The sequence below is a fragment of the Trichosurus vulpecula genome, chromosome 2, assembly GCF_011100635.1.
Source record: "Trichosurus vulpecula isolate mTriVul1 chromosome 2, mTriVul1.pri, whole genome shotgun sequence".
Lineage (NCBI taxonomy): Eukaryota > Metazoa > Chordata > Mammalia > Diprotodontia > Phalangeridae > Trichosurus > Trichosurus vulpecula.
Genome location: NC_050574.1, coordinates 74,632,272 through 74,649,755, shown reverse-complemented (window position 1 = coordinate 74,649,755; position 17,484 = coordinate 74,632,272). Strand labels below are relative to the sequence as shown.

Genomic DNA, 17,484 nt, shown 5'->3' with positions numbered 1-17,484 from the left:
CGAGGCCTGTAGGTTCCCGATTTAGAATTTGAATGGACCTTGGAAACCTAGTGTAATCACCTAATTTTGCAGCCAGTCAATAAATGTTTTTTGAGCACCTACTTTAGCTTAGCACCAGAGATGTGAAGAAGGTAAAAGAAAGTCCCTGCCCTCAAGGAGTTCACAGTCTGATGGGGAAGACAACATGCAAACACTTATGTACAAACAAGTTATACACGGGGTAAATTGGGGATAATGAACAGAGGGCAGGAACTAGCATTAAGGGGGATTGGGAAAGACTTGCTGGGGGGAATTTTAGCTGGGACTTGAAGGAATCCAGAGAAACCAAGAAGCTGAGATGAGGCAGGAGAGAATTCCAGGTGAGAAAAAGCAGGCTGGAGGCAGGATTTGGCCAAGGTCACAAAAGTAGTAAATAGCAAAGCTGGGATTCAGAAGCAGTTCACTGCTCATTTTACTTGGCTGGTGCTTGCCCCTGTGCTCTGGAGTAGGCTGCAAAATTGTCGGTGTCTTTTCGTCCTGTTCCACAGCCCAAGGTCCCCACCTGGCCTGTCTCGAGCTTCTTTGGCCTTGGGGGTATGCCACCAGGGGACTCTCTGGGGTTCAGGCCACTTGGACTTTCTGTTCTCTCCTTCCCCCCACCCTGAAGGCTCCATGGAACAGGTGCACGAGAGAAGCAGGCAGTCAGGCAGCTGCCCCTGATCCACCCCTGGCAGCACGTGGATGCGGGCAGTAGGGGCGGAGGGAGGAGGAGTAATGTGCAGGAGGGGTTAGGAGGGCTCGGTCCTGCAGATGCATACCCTCTGTGCAGGCTGGACTTGGCTGCACCGAATAGGAAGGAACTTGGTTGCCCTGTGGTAGTGTGACCTTCTCTAAATGTAAAAAATGCTAAATGCGATGAAAACAGCCTTTCTGGTGGCTATACTGTTTCTCTGCTCCAACGGCTCCTTTCTCCTACACCAAGAGAACTTCCTTCCTCCTCAGGGTTAATTAGTCATCTTTGCTTTGGGGTGCCGCCTGCAGCTTGTGCTAGGTGCTACTGGTGTGTGTGTGAAGAGGGGTGTCCAAGGGCACTATCTCTGGGCTGCAATTGGTCAGTAGTGCCATATCTTTAACTTCCAGGGACCAAAGCCAAACCAACATTGCTTTGTATACCCCCAGAAAGGTTCTCCCAAAGGCTGGGTGGCTCGATGGGTAGAACACTGGAATGAAAGTTAGAAAGCCTGGGCCTGAGTTCCAGCTCTGTTACTTACTGACTGAGCCAAGTAACTTCATTTCTGAGTCTCTGTCTTCGTCTGTAAAATGGGAATAATACCTGTCTTGCAGGGTTATGAGGAGGATCAGATGACATAATTGTACGTGGAGGTACTTGAGAAGCCAGTACAGATATGAAGGATTATTCAGGAAATGCTCACTGATGGGTTTATGACTCTCAGGGAGTGATTTAGCACAATGGGTCTTTTCTTAGATTCCTATGCCCTGAGCTGTGTTTGTATGGGGGGGCAGCCTATAGAAGCAGTTCTTACCAAGGTGGGTTTTGGCACAGATCAGCCCAGCCTCCCATCTAAATTTCCCAGAACAGTAGTCAGGACACAGAATTTCTCAGGCTTCCTTTGTCTGGAGGTTCTGATCAGAGTAATACAAGTCAATGTGGGGTGGACTTGTTGAGAGACACCCTAGAGAGAGGAAACTCACTTCCCTGTAACCACTGGGCTGAGCTCATATTCCTCTGTCCCTGAGAACCTGAGTCTCAATGGTAAGTTTGTGTCAGAGAACAAACGATGTCAGAGCTGGGAGGTGACTTAGAACATAGGATGTCAGGGCTGAGAGGACACTTAGAACAGAGAATGTTAGAGCTGGGAGGGCACTTAGAACAGAGAATGTCAGGACTGGGAGGACCCTTAGAATAGAGGATGTCAGGGCTGGGAGGGGCCTTAGAACACAGAATGTCAGAGCTGGGAGGGGCTTGGGTCATAGGCTGTGAGAGATGGAAAAAACTGTATGTCATGTAGTTCAGCCCAATAATTTTATTGGTGGGAGACTGGCACATAGAGGGGAAGGGACTCGTCCATGGCCATACAGTTTATTAGTGGCAGAGCTCAGATGAAAATGTAGGTCACCTGGCTCTGAGCCCAGTTATCTTTCCATTGTACCACACTGCCCCTCTTATATCTGGAGGGAAACAACCAGAATGATTCATCAAGGCATTAGGGTGGGGGTGGGGACATCTAAAAGCAAGATATGGTCAAAGCTCAAAAATCTGACACAGTAGACAAGATGTGTGTGAAAAGCTATGCAATGTATTAAACGTATGAGCATGGCTTATAAGAGTATGCTGCCTCGGACCCCAGAATGCTGGGTGTCCTGGAGAAGGGAAGTGATTGTGTTGGGCCAGAGTTCTCAGGAAGCTTTAGTTCATGTTATAGAAGAAGCCTTGATAACAGTCTTGGTGACTAGAGGCTTCAGTGTTCCCTACTAACAGGTTGTCTTCCTAAGAGTTTGTTCTGGTATAGAGGACAGGACTTTGGCTCTGGAGGGTCTTTATCCTTTATCACAAGGTGGGATGGATAACTTTGGGCACATCATCGATCTTTCCTGGGCCTCACTTTCTTCATCAGTCAAATGAGAGGCTGAAGTAGATGCTCTCTGCTGCTTCTTTGAGCTCTGGCTGTGGCTATGACCCCATGGCCTTGTGTGAGTTACTCTGTTGGCTAAAAGGTGGATTTGGGTTTAAGTTTCCAGTTTTCCAAAATGAAGAGCTTGGCTTTAGATCTTTGAAAACTCTAAAATCCTGGGACCTTGAGTCTTGCCTCCTTTACTTACCAGGCAGGTGACTTCGGGCAAACAGAAGCAGTATTTACATTGTTGGGTTCACAGGGGTGTAGTAGGAAAAGGGCTTCGTAAACCACAACACGGAAATGAGAACTGTTGTTATTTTGCTCTCTGGACCTCAGTTTCCTAATGCCTAAAATGGGTATGAGAACATCTGTCTAGCTTCCCTCATAGGGGTCTTGTGGGGTCATACATGGATGTGAAATTGGTCTGTAAACTGCTATAAAGACATGAAGAATGTTAATTCATATGCAAAGGAGCCAGAGAAGCCTTAATTCTCATATTTAGGAGGAACTCTGGGTCAATTTCTTTTTGCTCCCATTACCAAACATGAACGGTAGCCAGTTACATGGGGCTACTGCAGCAACTCAAAAGCAGCAAATTAAACCCAGAACTATGGGAAAAGGCTAACTCTTGTCAAGAAAACACGAATTTGGGTTTCTTATGTCTGGCTCAGCCTCCAGAAAGTGCCAACTCCATGTTTTGAAGTGCCAACTCAAAGATGGTCTTATCCTTAATCTTGATGCACAAATGTACCACCTTTAAGTTAAGAATTTTGAAATCCCCTTATCCATTCATAATCTGGCTTTTCACCTCTCCCTCTGCTTTTTCTTCCGTAACCCTATTCTTCATCCACACTGTGGCTGCCAATTTCTTGACTGCTCAATTCTCTCTTAGGCTTTCTCCTCCGTCCTCTCTTCCCCATCTTCACCCTGGTGAACCAATTCAGCTCTACATTATTGTCTCTTGAATCCCTACCCTGCCCCCTTATCATGTCACTGATTACATCTGGCTAAGCCTCAGCCTTAAATCACTCCTTTTTGTACCCTTTGCTCCTACACACATACTGCTGAACAAAGGTTACTCACACAACTGTTCTGACTGGGTCCACTACAAATTTATGTTACACAACCCACCTGGGTCCTCATTGTTGCTAGGCAATCCTGCCACACCTCCCTCATTGACTCACACTCCCACTGTTCTCAGTGGCTCCTCTAAACCTTTTCGTCCCTCCTCATACCTCCCATGGCTCCCCTTCCCCCACTCTCAGTGAAGATGTTGTCTCATATTTTACAGAAAGAAATCGATCCCTCTTCTCCTCTCTTCCTCATCCCCTATCACACAGATTCCTTTTGCCACTTTTTTTCCTTCACCTGTCTCATATGATGAAGTGGCCTTACTCTTTACCACGGCCAACCCTTCTATTTGTTCTTGAAATCCCATTCTATCTTGTCTCTTCCAACAGATGCCCCATCATCTCCACTATTTCACAATTTCAATCTCTTTCTGTCTAGTGGCTCATTTCCCATTTACAGATATACACATATCTCCTTATCCTTCCATCTCTGCTAATTATCATCCTCTATCTCTGCTACCTTTTAGAGCTAAATTCCTCCAAAGGCAGTCTATAACAGATGCCTACACTTTCTCTTCTTTCTCTTCTTAACCCGTTAAAATCTGATTCCTAACCTCACTGAAACTGCCCTCTCCAAAGTTACCAGTGATCTTAGCTGCCAAATCCAATGGTCTTTTCCTCAAACCTCATTCTCCTCCACCTCTCTGCAGTCTTTGACACCGTTGATTACCCTGTCCTCTTTTCTATAGGTTTTCTGGACATTACTCTTTCCTGTTCTCCTCCTACCTATCTGACTCTTCCTTTTCAGTCTCCTTTTCCTGGATCCTCTCCCAGATCACACCCCCTAACAGTAGGTATCCACAAGGTTCTATCCTGGGCCTTCTCTTCTTCCTCTATTACTGCTTCACTTGGTGATGTCATCAACTCCCATGGATTTAACTGCCACTGCCAGGCTGATAATTCTTAAATCTACTTGCCCTGCCCCAATCTCTCTGCTGACTTCTAATCTTATCTCTCCAAATGCTTTTCAGACATCTCAAACTGGATGGCCAGTGGACATCTTAAACTCAACTTAATATGCTCAAAACAGAACTCATTTGTCACCCACCCCCCCTCCCCAAACACACTCCTTGCCAGTTACTATAGAGGACACCACCATCTTTCCAATCTCTCAGGCTTGCAACCTACGAGTCATACTCAAGTTTTTACTCTCTATATCCAAGCTGTTACCAAGGCCAATTTCACCTTTGCATTATCTCTTGTATACACGTCTCTTCTCTCTTCTGACACTGCCACCACTCTAGTGCAGGCCTTCATCATCTCATGCCTAGATTATTGCAATGACCTACTGGTGGGTCTACCTGCCTCAAGTCTTTCCCTCCTACTCCAATCAATCATCCATTCAGCCAACAAAGTGATTTTCCTAAAGCACAGGTCTGTCATTGTTACCTCCCTAGTCAATAAACTCCAGCAGCTCCCCATGGCCTCTAAGCTCAAATACAAAATGCCGGTTGGCATTTATTTTGCTCACAAACAAGATACTCTATCTCTTGTATCTGGACATTTTCTCTGGTTGTCCTTCATGCATGCTTGAAATGCTCTCCCTCCTCATCTCTACCTACCAACTTCCCTTAAGTGCCAACCAAAACCTTATCTTATACAGGAGGCCTTCCCCAACCCCTCTTAATTCCAGTGCCTTCCTCAGTTAATTATTTCCAATTTATCTTGTATATAGCATGCTTTGTTTGCTTGTTGTCTCTTTTCTTAGATTGGCAGCTCAAGGAGGGCAAGGGCTGTTTGTTTTTTTCCTCTTTTGTAACCCCCTAACCCCCACCCCAGGCCATTAGCACAGTGCCTTGCACATGTTGTTCAGGTGTGTCTCATTCTTCTTGGAAAAGATACTGGAGTGGTTTGCCATTTCCTTCTCCAGCTCATTTTACAGACGAGGAAACTGAAGCAGTCAAGTGACTTGCCCAGGCTTCACACAGCTAGTAAGTGTCTGAGTCCACCTGAGTCTTCCTGACTTCAGTCTCGGGGCTTTATCCACTGCACCACCCAGCGAGAACATAGTAGGGGCTAAACAAAATGTTACAGATTAATTGATTAGCCAAGGGGTAGCAGAGCACGGAAGTCTTAGGCAGTAGAAAACATGAGCCAGCACCCAACAATGAGAGAGATGTCACGTGGCTTCAGACCAAGAGAAACTACATTTCCCAGAAGGGCTTTCGAGCGGCTCCAGGTTGGGCGACGATTCTTCCGAGGAGGTCCGAGTTCCATAGGCTGTGAGGTGAAAGTGGGAGGGGCCATCCAGCGGCGCGGCCTGTTTCCGGTGAGGCGGCCGAGGCGGAGTGGGGCCGGAGGCGCTTCTTGGGCTCTCGGAAAAGGCAAGCGACATGTCGGCGGCGTTTAAAAAGGCGGCCAAATCCCGGCAGCGGGAGCACCGGGAACGAAGCCAGGTAGGAACCCCTCACTCCTTCCCTGCGGCCCCGCGGGTGTCCAACCCCGCCGTGACCCCGGAGCGCCGATCCGGCTTTTTCCACTCGGAGCTCAGCCTGGCGCGTGCGCATATCTTGGGCCGGCTGGTCGTCGGCGTCCCCGCCCCCTTATTTGCATACCACGCTCCCTGGCCTCCTACCTCGTGCAACCATCAAATGTCAGTTTCCTGGGCTGCAGAGGCCCGAGCTCTAGAAACTTGAATTCGGAAGAGCGCCGGCAGGACCTTACTTACGATCTGCATAGAGAGAGTGGCAGAGTTAGGACCGGGATCAGAGCCATGGCCCGGACCCGGGTTCTCTAACCTGGACCAGGGCTGCTTTCAACAAGTTTTTATTGTCTTGCATTTATTTTGTGAGTAGAAAACTGGGTTCAAGTCCTACCTCTTACACAAGCTAGCTGTGCGACCTTGGGGAAGTCACTCTTAGTGCCTCATGCAACTCTAATGCTTAAAAAAATTTAGAGAAGGTGCCAAGTAGCATCTGCAGAGGTGGCTTCTTCATCTGGGAGTTCCGTTTTCCAGTTGAGGACACTGAGACTGGGAGAAGTCAAGTGAATGGTCAGGATCACACAGTTCATAAAATGGGTTAGCCAGGAGTCAAATCCAGGCCCTCTGATTATAAGTCCAGAGTTCTTTCCTCTCTCTGGCATTCAAAGCCCTTCATAACCTAGTTCCCTCCCACTTTTCCAGGCTTCAAGCACCTTATTCCCTGATATCCCACTGGCTTCTGGGCTGTTCCATGAACAAGACACCCCATCTCTCAGCTCTGGCCATTTTCTGTGGCTGTCCCCCGAGCCTGGAATGCTCTCCCTCCTCATCTTCACCTTCTGACTTCCGTTAAGTGCCAACCAGAACCTTGCCTTCTACAGGAAGCCTTTCCCAACCCCTCTTAATTACATTGCCTTTTTTCTGTTGTTTCCTACGTATCCTGTCTATAATAACGTACGTATTTGTTTGCTTGTTGTCACCCTCGTTACATTCTGAGTTCTGAGGGCAGAGACCATCTTTTGCCTCTAGCATAGTGCCTAGCACTTAGTAGGGCCTTAATAAATGTTTATTGACTGGCTGATTTAACACTGTAATCTTTGTGCTAGGGTGGAGAGTCTTCTATTATTAGTTAGGAGACCTGAGTTCTATCGCCCTTTCTGCAAATGACGTGCTGTTAGGCATTCAGACTACAAGCATCTTTTAAGCTCTTAATACCTGCTAAACCCTAGGGATAAAAAGAAAAGGCAGAAAACAATCTGTGCCCTCAAGGAGCTCACATTCATCTGGGGAGACTACATGCAAACAACTATGTACATCCAAGTTATATACAAGGAAAATTGGAGATGATCAGTAGGGGAGGTTTCTAGCATTAAGTGGCACCAGGAAAGGGTTCTTGCTGAAGGTAGGATTTAGTTGAGACTTGAAGGAAGCCAGGGAAGCCAAGGGGTAGAGCTGAGGAGGGAGAGAATTCTGGGTATGGGGGACAGCCAGTGAATTTCCAGAAATGCCCAGAAATGTCAAAGTTGGAAGCTGGATTGTCAAGTGTTAAAAGAACCCCACGGAGGCCAGGATCGATGGATTGTAGAGTGAGTGAGGGGGTGGGGGTAAAGCGTAAGAAGCCTGGAGAAGTATGAACGAGTCTGATGATGAAGATCTTTATAAATGCCAGACAGGTCGGACCCTGGAGGTAATAGGGATCATCCTGTAGCTTCGTTGGACAGGGCTAGGCTTAGCCGAAGTGACTTGCCTTGAGCAAGCAATGGGTGTATAGGATTTAGAGCTTTTAGAGATCATCTGGTTCAATCCCCTTATTTACAGATGATGAAATGTAGGCCTTAGAGAGGTTAAGTGACTTTCCCAAGGTTATGTGACTTGACATCTGGTGTTCTTTTCAGAGTAGGCTGCTATTACTCTCTGGTCCTCAGTTTCATCATTTGTAAAATGTGGAGGTTGGACAAGATGTTCTCCAAGGACCCTTCCAGCTCTGACATTCTGTGGTTACAGAGTTGACCTCGTGGATAATAGGGAGCTATTATTGAAGGGGATTGATATGATATATGTGCTTAATTCACTTCCCCCCCAATCTTCTGATGGGCAGATCCTGACTCCTGAGCCCCTTGCAGATGGATACTTTTCCCCAGTCCATTCTCCCCAACCTCTACTCTTCCCGCCCCATTTTTCCTTTAATTTATTATATAACCTTTCCTTTTTATGTCACATTTGTTGCCTACTACATCCCTCCCTGCTGTACCTAGGGAGCCTTCTCTTTTAACCGATTAAAAAAGAAAAAAATTTTAGGGAATTGAGTGATTCCTGGACCCATCTCTGACACAAAATGCAGTATTGTAGACCTGAAAGCCCCTCCTTGGTCATTCTAATGACTGCTGTCAGTTTCACTTGATTGTGCCTCCCATTTACCTTGCGTAGTCAATGTATAGATTGTTTTTATGGTTCTCCTTACTTCATTCTTCTTTCATTCATATCAGTCTTTCATACTTCTCTGAATTTTTCATTTTCATTGGTTTTTTTTTCCCAGGGTAATAATATTCCACTACATTAGTGTGTCACAATTTACGTAGTTGTTCCCCAGTATGCTGGGTGTCTACTACCTTGACAAACTTAATTTCTGTAGATGGAATAAATACTATATCTTGCACATATAAATATTGCTGTTTTTCAAATGGTTGTAGATGCTGCTGTGATGAATAGGATATAATTTCATTTAAAAGCAATGTTAATTTCATAGAAATTTTTGCTGTATTTTTCTTTCTTAATGATTATTTGGTGCATTCACTATCATGTGGAGATACGTTATGTTTTTTGATGTTTAAAAGGGCTTTTCCTACTTGAAAAAGTTGGGAACCACTGGGATAGGGGATTTTTAAAGCCCTTTCCTACTCTAAATGCTCAGACCAGATGGTTATGAAGTATGTGACAGTGGAGGAAGGACCTACAGGGGAAAAAACCATGGGTTTACCAAAGACACGGTTGTTTGGAAGGATGACAAAAATGATGAACCACCTCATAAATGTGCAGTATATTAGTAAAGTTCTTAAATTCAGATCGCTTTGTAAGAATTGGAGGCTTAACAGAGGAATCACCCCAGAATGTCAGAGTGACAGATACATGCTCACACCTCTTCCCTCCCCCCAAATTCTATCCTCGTGACCTCCCTACCAGGTGCCTTCTTCAGGTAGAAAGCTTTCCCCACCTTCCCTAAGATTTGCTGGAACACTAGACATACACGTTGTGTTCCCTCTGTTTGGTTTTCTACAAACTCTTGGATCCAATTCACATTAATTTTAGTTCTGCTGGCAACTGCTCACATGGTGCACACTCATTGTTGCCTCCTGCTGTCCTTAATTGGCTAGAAAGCCTGCCATGGCCAAACTTTTAAACCTCCTGGCGCCCAGCTCGATGTATCTTGTCCTCTGGCAGAGGATAGGTATGGAGTAAATGGGGAGGGAGGGAAGCTGGGCCGAGGGGACAGCTCCAAGGACATGGATTCACTTGTCTCTTCAGAGGGGCTGGTGGCAGTCAAATGGGAGCTTTATGGGGTGTGTTGTGTGCTGGGGAAACCAAACACCATGTTTTTGTCTTCTAGCCTGGCTTTCGAAAACATCTGGGCTTTCTGGAAAAGAAGAAAGATTATAAGATTCGTGCCAAGTGAGTTTATTTTTCTGTTCAAGCTGCTGCAAATAACACGATAAACTTGAAACACTGTGATGAAATTGCTCGAGTGTCCAGAAGAGGATCATTTCCTGCCATTGATAAAGGAGCAGAACCTTTGGCAGCCCCTCAGATGCTTTTCCATGGCCCCAAACTGATCTGTTAGTTTAGGCATAGTAATATTTGTAGCAATTTCAGTTGCAACATAATTTCTCATTGCATTTTGTTCCAGATTAATTTCCTCAGAGGGACTTTGTGTGTCATGGTCTTGATATTTGAGCCAAAAAACAGGGTTTTTTCCTCCCCAGTCCTTGAAATGCCAGATGGCATCCCAGCATCCAGTTGTTCCATCTCTTACATCCCCATGAAGTGTGGATAGGAGTTTGTGATCCAGATGTCAAAGTTGAGCGTAGTGACTGCTATCCCCCCCCCCCCCCCCCCCCCCCCCCGATAAACCCTTGATAGCACAGCTAGGACCATCATTCTTCTCGAGTGCTTAATTCGACCTTTCTTGGTCGGTCCACATTATGGCCCAGGTCTTCCTTGTACCTCCAGAACAGAATGGGAGGAGCATTTTACAGAATTTTGAAGGCCCATCAGTTCCTGCAGGAGGTGGTGGGCCCTGGTGCTAAATCAGGGATTCAGAAGACCCTGAGGCTCATCCTCTCCCAGTGCTGTATGACCGTCAGTGAGACACAAGTCTCTGAGACGTGGTTTACCCAGCTGTAAAATGGGCATGATAGTACCTGCCTTATCTACACTTGCTGCCTTTGTCACTCCTGAATCATGGTCTTTCCATCCGTGACCCCATCTGGCATCCAGGCCTCCCTTCAGACGCCTCCTTTCTCACTTCGTGTGGCTCTTGGCTTCTTGTTAAAGCGAAGTCACCAGGTAACCAGGTCAGGTATGATAGACAATGACTGATGTATAGATAGCTCCCAACCCTGGACAGAGTCCTTCACATGCACTCCCACACTGACCCTTAGAGCTCCACCAGAAACAAGCAGTGCACTCATTACTCTGAGGTCCAGAGAAGTTAGATGATTTTCCCAAGGCTTTGTGGCAAGTAAGTGGCTGAGCTGAGATTTGGACCTTGGTCTTCTTGCTAACAATTTGTGACTTCTGTGACATAGATTGTACTTTGATTCAATGAAGAGAAATTAACCGGATGGAGTAGCTTTCAGTTGCAAGAGAGATGTTGACAGTCCCCGAATTAATTGCTTTGGGGCTACAGTAGCTGTGGACTTCACTGCCCGTGAACTTTCAGATCCCTGTAGAAGTTGCCTGTTGAGATCGATCTGGTCTGAGGAAGCCATTTGGTAAACTCTGCTTAATGTGTTTTTCAGTGACTACCACAAGAAACAGGAGTATCTCAGAGCCCTTCGGAAGAAGGCCCTGGAAAAAAATCCTGATGAGTTTTACTTTAAGATGACACGGGTTCAACTCCAGGTCGGTGTCTGATTGACCCAGAAGTATTTATTGAATGCCTGCCATTGTGGGATGGGAGGGCAGAGAGGCAAGGCTAACCCTAGGCTAATCTCAAGCTCACCTGTTATCACACTTATTGTCCAAGAGATAGCAGGCTTTTGGTGGCTGGGTATGAATCATTTTATATTAGCAGTGACTGTGGAAGAGGAGTTTGTGCCACATACACTTAGTGCAGGAAGAGGGGCAGGAGGGGATGAGCCTAGATAGCTTCACATGTAAAAAAAGACTTGGAGGTCCTAGTGGATCTCAGACTCAGTATGATTCAGTAGTGGACATGGCTCTCAAATAAGGTAATGCAATTTTTGCCAGCATCACTAGAAGAAGGCTTTTGTCTAGAATCAGAGAAGTGATGGTCTGGCTGTCCCCTGCCTTGGTACAACCACAGCTGCAGTATTTTATCTAGCTCTGGGTGTCACGTTTTAGGAGGGAGGACCAGGATGGTAAAGGGTCTCAAAACCCTCTCAGGTGAGGAGGGTTAAAGGAGAAGAGAAGATTTTGTGGAAAGTGATTGTTTTCTTAAACTATCTAAAGGGATGTTAATGTTGAAAAAGGATCAGACTCACTTAGCTTGACCCTAGCGGGCAGAACTGGGGTTAGTGGATGACCCTTAGAAGAAGGTGGGCATCTTGCACAGTTGTGGTTGAGCTGAGCTGTCTGCGAGGGGAGTGTCCTCCTCTAGAGAGGCTCTGGGGCACCTGTGAGATGCCTTAACCACAGGTAATTAACTCGGTGAATGGTTGGACTGGCCTTTTAGGATGGGGTCCACGTGGTCAAGCAGCCCAAGGATGAGGTGACCGATGAGCAGCTGAAGGTGATGAAGACTCAGGACATCAAATATGTGGAGATGAAGAGGGCGGCAGAAGCCAAGGTATTGTGGGGACCATTCTCTACTGATGCTTCCCCCTTGTTAAAATACAGTCCTGCATGGGCTTGGGGGGCCTCAGTTTCTTTCTTGGGCGAGTGTGACGTCACTGAAGGGTGATCCAGGGCAGAGCTGGGTCGTGGGTGGAGAGAAGCTTATCCAGGTGAAGTTTCAGTACCTTTGAGTACACCTCTGCTTGTTGGGGATATGGGCTGGGACGGGGAGGTGGGACAGGTGAGCCGAAACCGTAGAGGCCAACGTGCCCTTGACTCTCCCGTAGAAAATTGAACGTCTGAAATCGGAGCTCCACCTGCTGGAAGCCTCAGGGAAGCAAAAGAACCAGCATGTGTTCTTCTTTGACACCAAAAAGGAAGGTATGAGGCACAGCTGAGGACTGGGGGACAGGCGGTGGCTGGGATCCTGGGTGTGGGTCGGGTTGGGGGTCCACTGGCCTACCCTCATTCAGGACCTCTCCCTGTCTGCATTTGTAGTTAAAGCATTTGACCTCGCCACTCACCTGCAGACGGCCCCGGAGCTGGTGAAGAGAGTCTATAACCGGCCCAGGATAGAGACCTTGAAGAAAGAAACAGTGAAGGGCGTGACCAAGCGCAGCCAGATCGAGGTGCTCTTTGCCACAATTCTGTACATTCAGCCTCAAGGGGAATGGGAGGACTTTTTTTCCCCCCTTTTGCCACCCTGTATAACAAAGATACTTGTTGTAAACTCTTCTGTTATACAGATTTCTGAGACTGGAAACTGGCTCACAATCTGGTTTGATCGGAGACCTTGGTGGTCTTGCTAATTCGTTGGCGATGGTAGTTTCATGGTGGCTAAAGTCAGGAAGTCCTGAGTTCAAATGTAGCCTCAGACACTTACTGGTTGTGTGACCCTGAGCAAGTCACTGAACCTCTGCCTCAGCTTCCTCACCTATAAATGGGAGTCATAACCAGCACCGGCATCCTAGGGTGGTTGTGAGGATAAGGAGGAGATTCTTTTAAAGTATTTTTAAAGGAGATGTTTATCTAGCGCTTCACAAACCTTGGAGTGCCGTGCAGATGCTGGTGGTGATTATTTGGGTGCTAAAGATGCGATGGGGCAGAGCCATAATGCCGATTCGGACCAGCTGGACACTTTTAGAGCTGGAAGGGATTTTAGTTACCAATTCAGCCCCCTCGTTTTACAGATGGGGAGGGGAAGTGTTCACACAGTTAGTGAGGAGCAAAGCTGGAGCAGAAAGCCCAGGCTTCTGTCATCTAATCTAGGCTTCTTTCTTGTTATAAAACTGCTCAAACCAAGCAAGTGTGGCGTGTTGGATTTGGAGTTGGAGCTGAATTCAAATCCTGTCTCAGGCGTTTACTGGTTGTGTGACCCTGTGTTTGCCTCTTCTGGAAAGGGAGGTTAATAATAGTGCCCTAATTCACAGGGTTGTGGTGAGACTCCAATGAGGAAACCAGTGCTTGCAGACCTCAGAGTATGAGGCACATTGGGGCCACTAGGTGGCGCCATACTTCATGGAGCTCTGGGCCTGCAGTCAAGAAGATTCCTCTTCCTGAGTCCAAATCCAGCCTCTGACACCAGCCGTATGACCCTGGGCAAGTCACTTAACTTTGCCTCAGTTTCCTCACCTGTAAGATTTTCTGGAGAAGGAAATGGCAAACCACTCTGGTATCTCTGCTGAGAAAACCCCAATTGGAGTCACAGAGTCGGATACCGCTGAAAAACGACCGAAGAACGAAAAAATGTTGTGATCATACATAGTAACAAATGAGATTATTGGTAAATTTGAGTACAGTCAAAGCATCATCCTTCCCCTCTTGGGAAGAGATGTGTCACAAATGCTAAAAGTGTTTAGAACGTGCAAGTGAATGTACTAAGGGACCATCTCTGAGATTCCTTCCATCAGTAGCATTCTCTGATCCTGTTAGAGAGGTTATCATTGAAGGATAAAGCACTTGGATTGTTTCGGTCTGTGGCCTTGTACTTAGTAGTGATTATGTATTTCTCCCCTTCTCCCCAAGTTTTTTGGTTATAAGTAATAACTCACATTGATAGATTAGCAGTTAACAAGATGCCCCCATGCCCACCATCTTACTTGACTCCCGCCACATTGCTGGGAGGTGTTCTTTTTCTTACTTTTCTGATAAGGAGATTGAAGCTCAGGGAGTGTGTTACTTATTCCAGGGCACCCACAAAGCTCAGATATCGTACAGTTGGTGCCAGAGCCTGGGACTTAGGACTCTCCACCACGCAGCCCACCTCACCTCAATGATGAATTTCTATTGCGTTTTCCTTTCTGACTCTCTTCCTTTGTTGTGATTGGGTTTATGAAATGTGATGTTCTGTTTCTCAGAGAATTGAAATCTCTGTTCTGACTGATTCATTGAAAAAAAAATTTGTCTATGAGTTTCAAGCAGACAGCTGTTCTGTTGTGATTTGAATCATTTACACAGCATCAGCTTTGCCTCCAATGTTTAATTCACAGCAGTTTCCTTTAGCTCAGAGGCAGCTAAACTTGCTTTAGTAATATAAATACCCCTAATTAGTTTGAATATATTGGGCAATCCCATAAATTTGACAGCGTGTGCAATAAAGTGAAAACAAAAGCTGTCTGAAACCGCTGTTGGGAGACTGTGGCAGAGTTGGTGAATTGTCATCATCTCAGGTCCAAGAATATTCCCTAAATATTCTTCTACATAGACAGCAGTTGGAGCAGCCAGGCTGGTTTTCTGGCATTACCAGTTGTGACAACCCCTGTTCGTGAAATAGCTTTGGTAATAGTTAAGTGTGTCATTGACCTTTCATGAGTATTAAATGCTGGTCCCTGGAGAGGTCACTCTGTTGCTACCTGGTTGCATTGCTTTGCATCTGTGGGTGGAGAGGAGTAGACAGAGGTGGGGTACTGGGGCTTGCCCTGTTTCCTTTGCTTTAGCAGCAGTTTGTCCCTTGAGATCAGGTGATTTGGGACATTCTGCTCAAGGTTGCTTGTGCCTATCAGGGTGGATGAACTGGAAGAGAGTAGCCTCTTCACTCCTTTTACTCCAGAGCCAAACACTTGGCACAGTTTTTGCCCCATGATAGTTGCCAAGATGGGTAGTAAAAGCTCCACTCTACCTTTGGGTGACTGCATCCCTGAAAAGGGGTGTGGGAAGAGGGATCATCAGGGAGAGGCTTCAGAATTCAGGCAGAGTGATTTCTTTCTTTTCCTGAAATTTTTTCAGTATTTCACAGAGTGCCTACGGAAGGACCAGGCCATACTTTCCCAGCCACTTCTGTTGACCTCAAGATGTTCAGGCCCTAGACAGACAATGGAAGTGGTTGGGGGGAGTAGAGGGAGGGGGAGGTGGACTGAGGAGCTTCTGGGTCTGGGTCTCACCTGTGCTGCTCTGTGACCTTGTACAAGTCACTTCTTTCAGTCTGAGCTTCTTCCTTTGCATAATGGGACTAATGATTAACCACCTCACAGGGTTGCTGTGAATGATGCTCTCAGGAAACAAAATCCATCTACAGAACAGTGCCATGATTTTTGGAGATTCCAAATAAGTGTAGTCCCCCAAAGTCGAAGCAATTCATCCATTGCCTTGTAGCGAGGCCCTCCTAGAGTTGTGAGAAGAGCTTGTTTAAGCCTTGGCAGATCTGGCCTCCCATTGGGCTCTGAAACATTTCTTAGTGACTTTTACTCCATTTGTTTGTTTTGCTGAAAATACTTGTATATTTTTCTCTTACAGAAGCTAGCTAGAGAGAGGAAAAGGCAATACAGCCTCCTGAAGCAACGTATCGAGAGGGAGAAGGAATTGTTTGTTATTGCACAGAAAATCCAAACACGCAAAGATCTTCTGGTGAGTAGAGAAAAGCCTCAGGCCTTCGTTTCTTTTAAAGGTCTTAACTGAGACTGGATTTCATCTGTGTGTAAATCAGGCGCGGTGAAAATGTCTGCTCCTTAGGGGCACGGTTTGAGCCAATGTCTGTTACTCTGGGAGTGTTGAAATGTTCCTTGATTAAGAAGGTAATAAGGGGGTTATTAGTCAGTGCTTTGGAATAGCATAGGGTAGGAACGGGCAGCATTTGAACTTTATAGCTTATGAATAGCTCTCCGTAACATTTAAACAGGTTAACAAAACAGTGAGTGCCACTCACTGGTGTTTAAAAATAGACGGTATTGTGTAGTTAAATAGCAGACCTGAAGAGTCTAAGATGACACTTCCATGTTATTATCATCTATCTACGAAATGTCAGACTCTTTAGATGCTCATATACTTTTAGTTACTTTCACAAAAATAGCCTATTCATTTGTTTCTCTGTTTTGGAGATCTTCCTCTCCCAACCCTCCCCCCCATACATTATACTAATTTTTTTCCCTCTGTTTTGCAGGATAAAACCCCCAGAGTGAAGGTGAAGAATGAAACAGTCAACTCTCCAGCTATTTACAAATTTAAAAGTCAACGAAAACGTTAAATTCTTCTTGTCTAAGTCTGGTCATTCTTTAGGCACGAGAATTCTATTCTTCTAATGACTTGTGATTCTGTCAGACAGGATTTTCCTTCTTGTGGCTACAACATGAATGAAGAAAATAAGTTCAGTTGCAAATGCACCTTTCTGCCTCCTCAGAAGTGATGTGGAAGCTTTCTGAGGAGGTTTTTATTTTTTTAATTACCTTGGGCTAGAGTTTGGGCTGGGGTCCCATGAAAGCAAAGGTCCAGGAACACCTTTCCCTTTGCTCAGGCAGCCCAAATCAGAATAGACTTGGCTCCTTGCCCCTGCCCTGTGCTCTACTGGAGTTCCCATGATTCAGAGGCCACAAATGGCTTGGCATGGCCCTCTCACCCTGGGGACACAGGCCCCAGGCTGCAGCAGCTCCCCCCTCCCCTTCTCCAAGAATCACACCTGCCTCTTGTGCCCTTGTAGGGATTGTGGGCTTGAGGCCTGACAGGACTGAGCATGCTTAGAGCAGATGGCTGGGGGGGTGGGGGAGAGTGCTCAGGGAGGCTTGTGCACACACCACCAGTGCCCTGGAGGGGGAACAGCTGTGGGTGGATTTTAATGATTTTTTTTCTTTCTATCATTATTAACACTTAACAAGTGCCCATGATTGCCTGGCTCAGTACAGAACCTAGTGTGAGGGGGCCTCTTTCTTCAAGGAGCACCCAGTAGGACTGAGGCAGAGTCTTGGAAAGAAGAGGGAATGTATAAAGGTCAGAGAAACTCAAAAGAAACTAACTGGCTTCTGGAGGGAAGTGTTGCCTAGTGGGATCACGGGAGCCCCCTTTATAAGGTGGCAATGACTACGGATAACAGTGCAGT

The 17,484-nt window shown here is 46.3% G+C and overlaps 1 protein-coding gene across 1 annotated transcript; it reads left to right on the top strand.

Moving 5' to 3' along the window:
- Positions 1-5,957: 5,957 nt before the first annotated feature.
- On the top strand, positions 5,958-16,639 carry UTP11 (UTP11 small subunit processome component). Its single transcript, XM_036746743.1, has 8 exons — positions 5,958-6,141; positions 9,772-9,833; positions 11,183-11,285; positions 12,079-12,192; positions 12,467-12,560; positions 12,678-12,808; positions 15,912-16,022; positions 16,555-16,639. Exons 1-8 carry the CDS (start codon positions 6,079-6,081, stop codon positions 16,636-16,638), a joined length of 762 nt encoding a protein of 253 aa, XP_036602638.1. The 5' UTR covers positions 5,958-6,078; the 3' UTR covers position 16,639.
- The last annotated feature ends 845 nt before the right edge of the window (positions 16,640-17,484 follow it).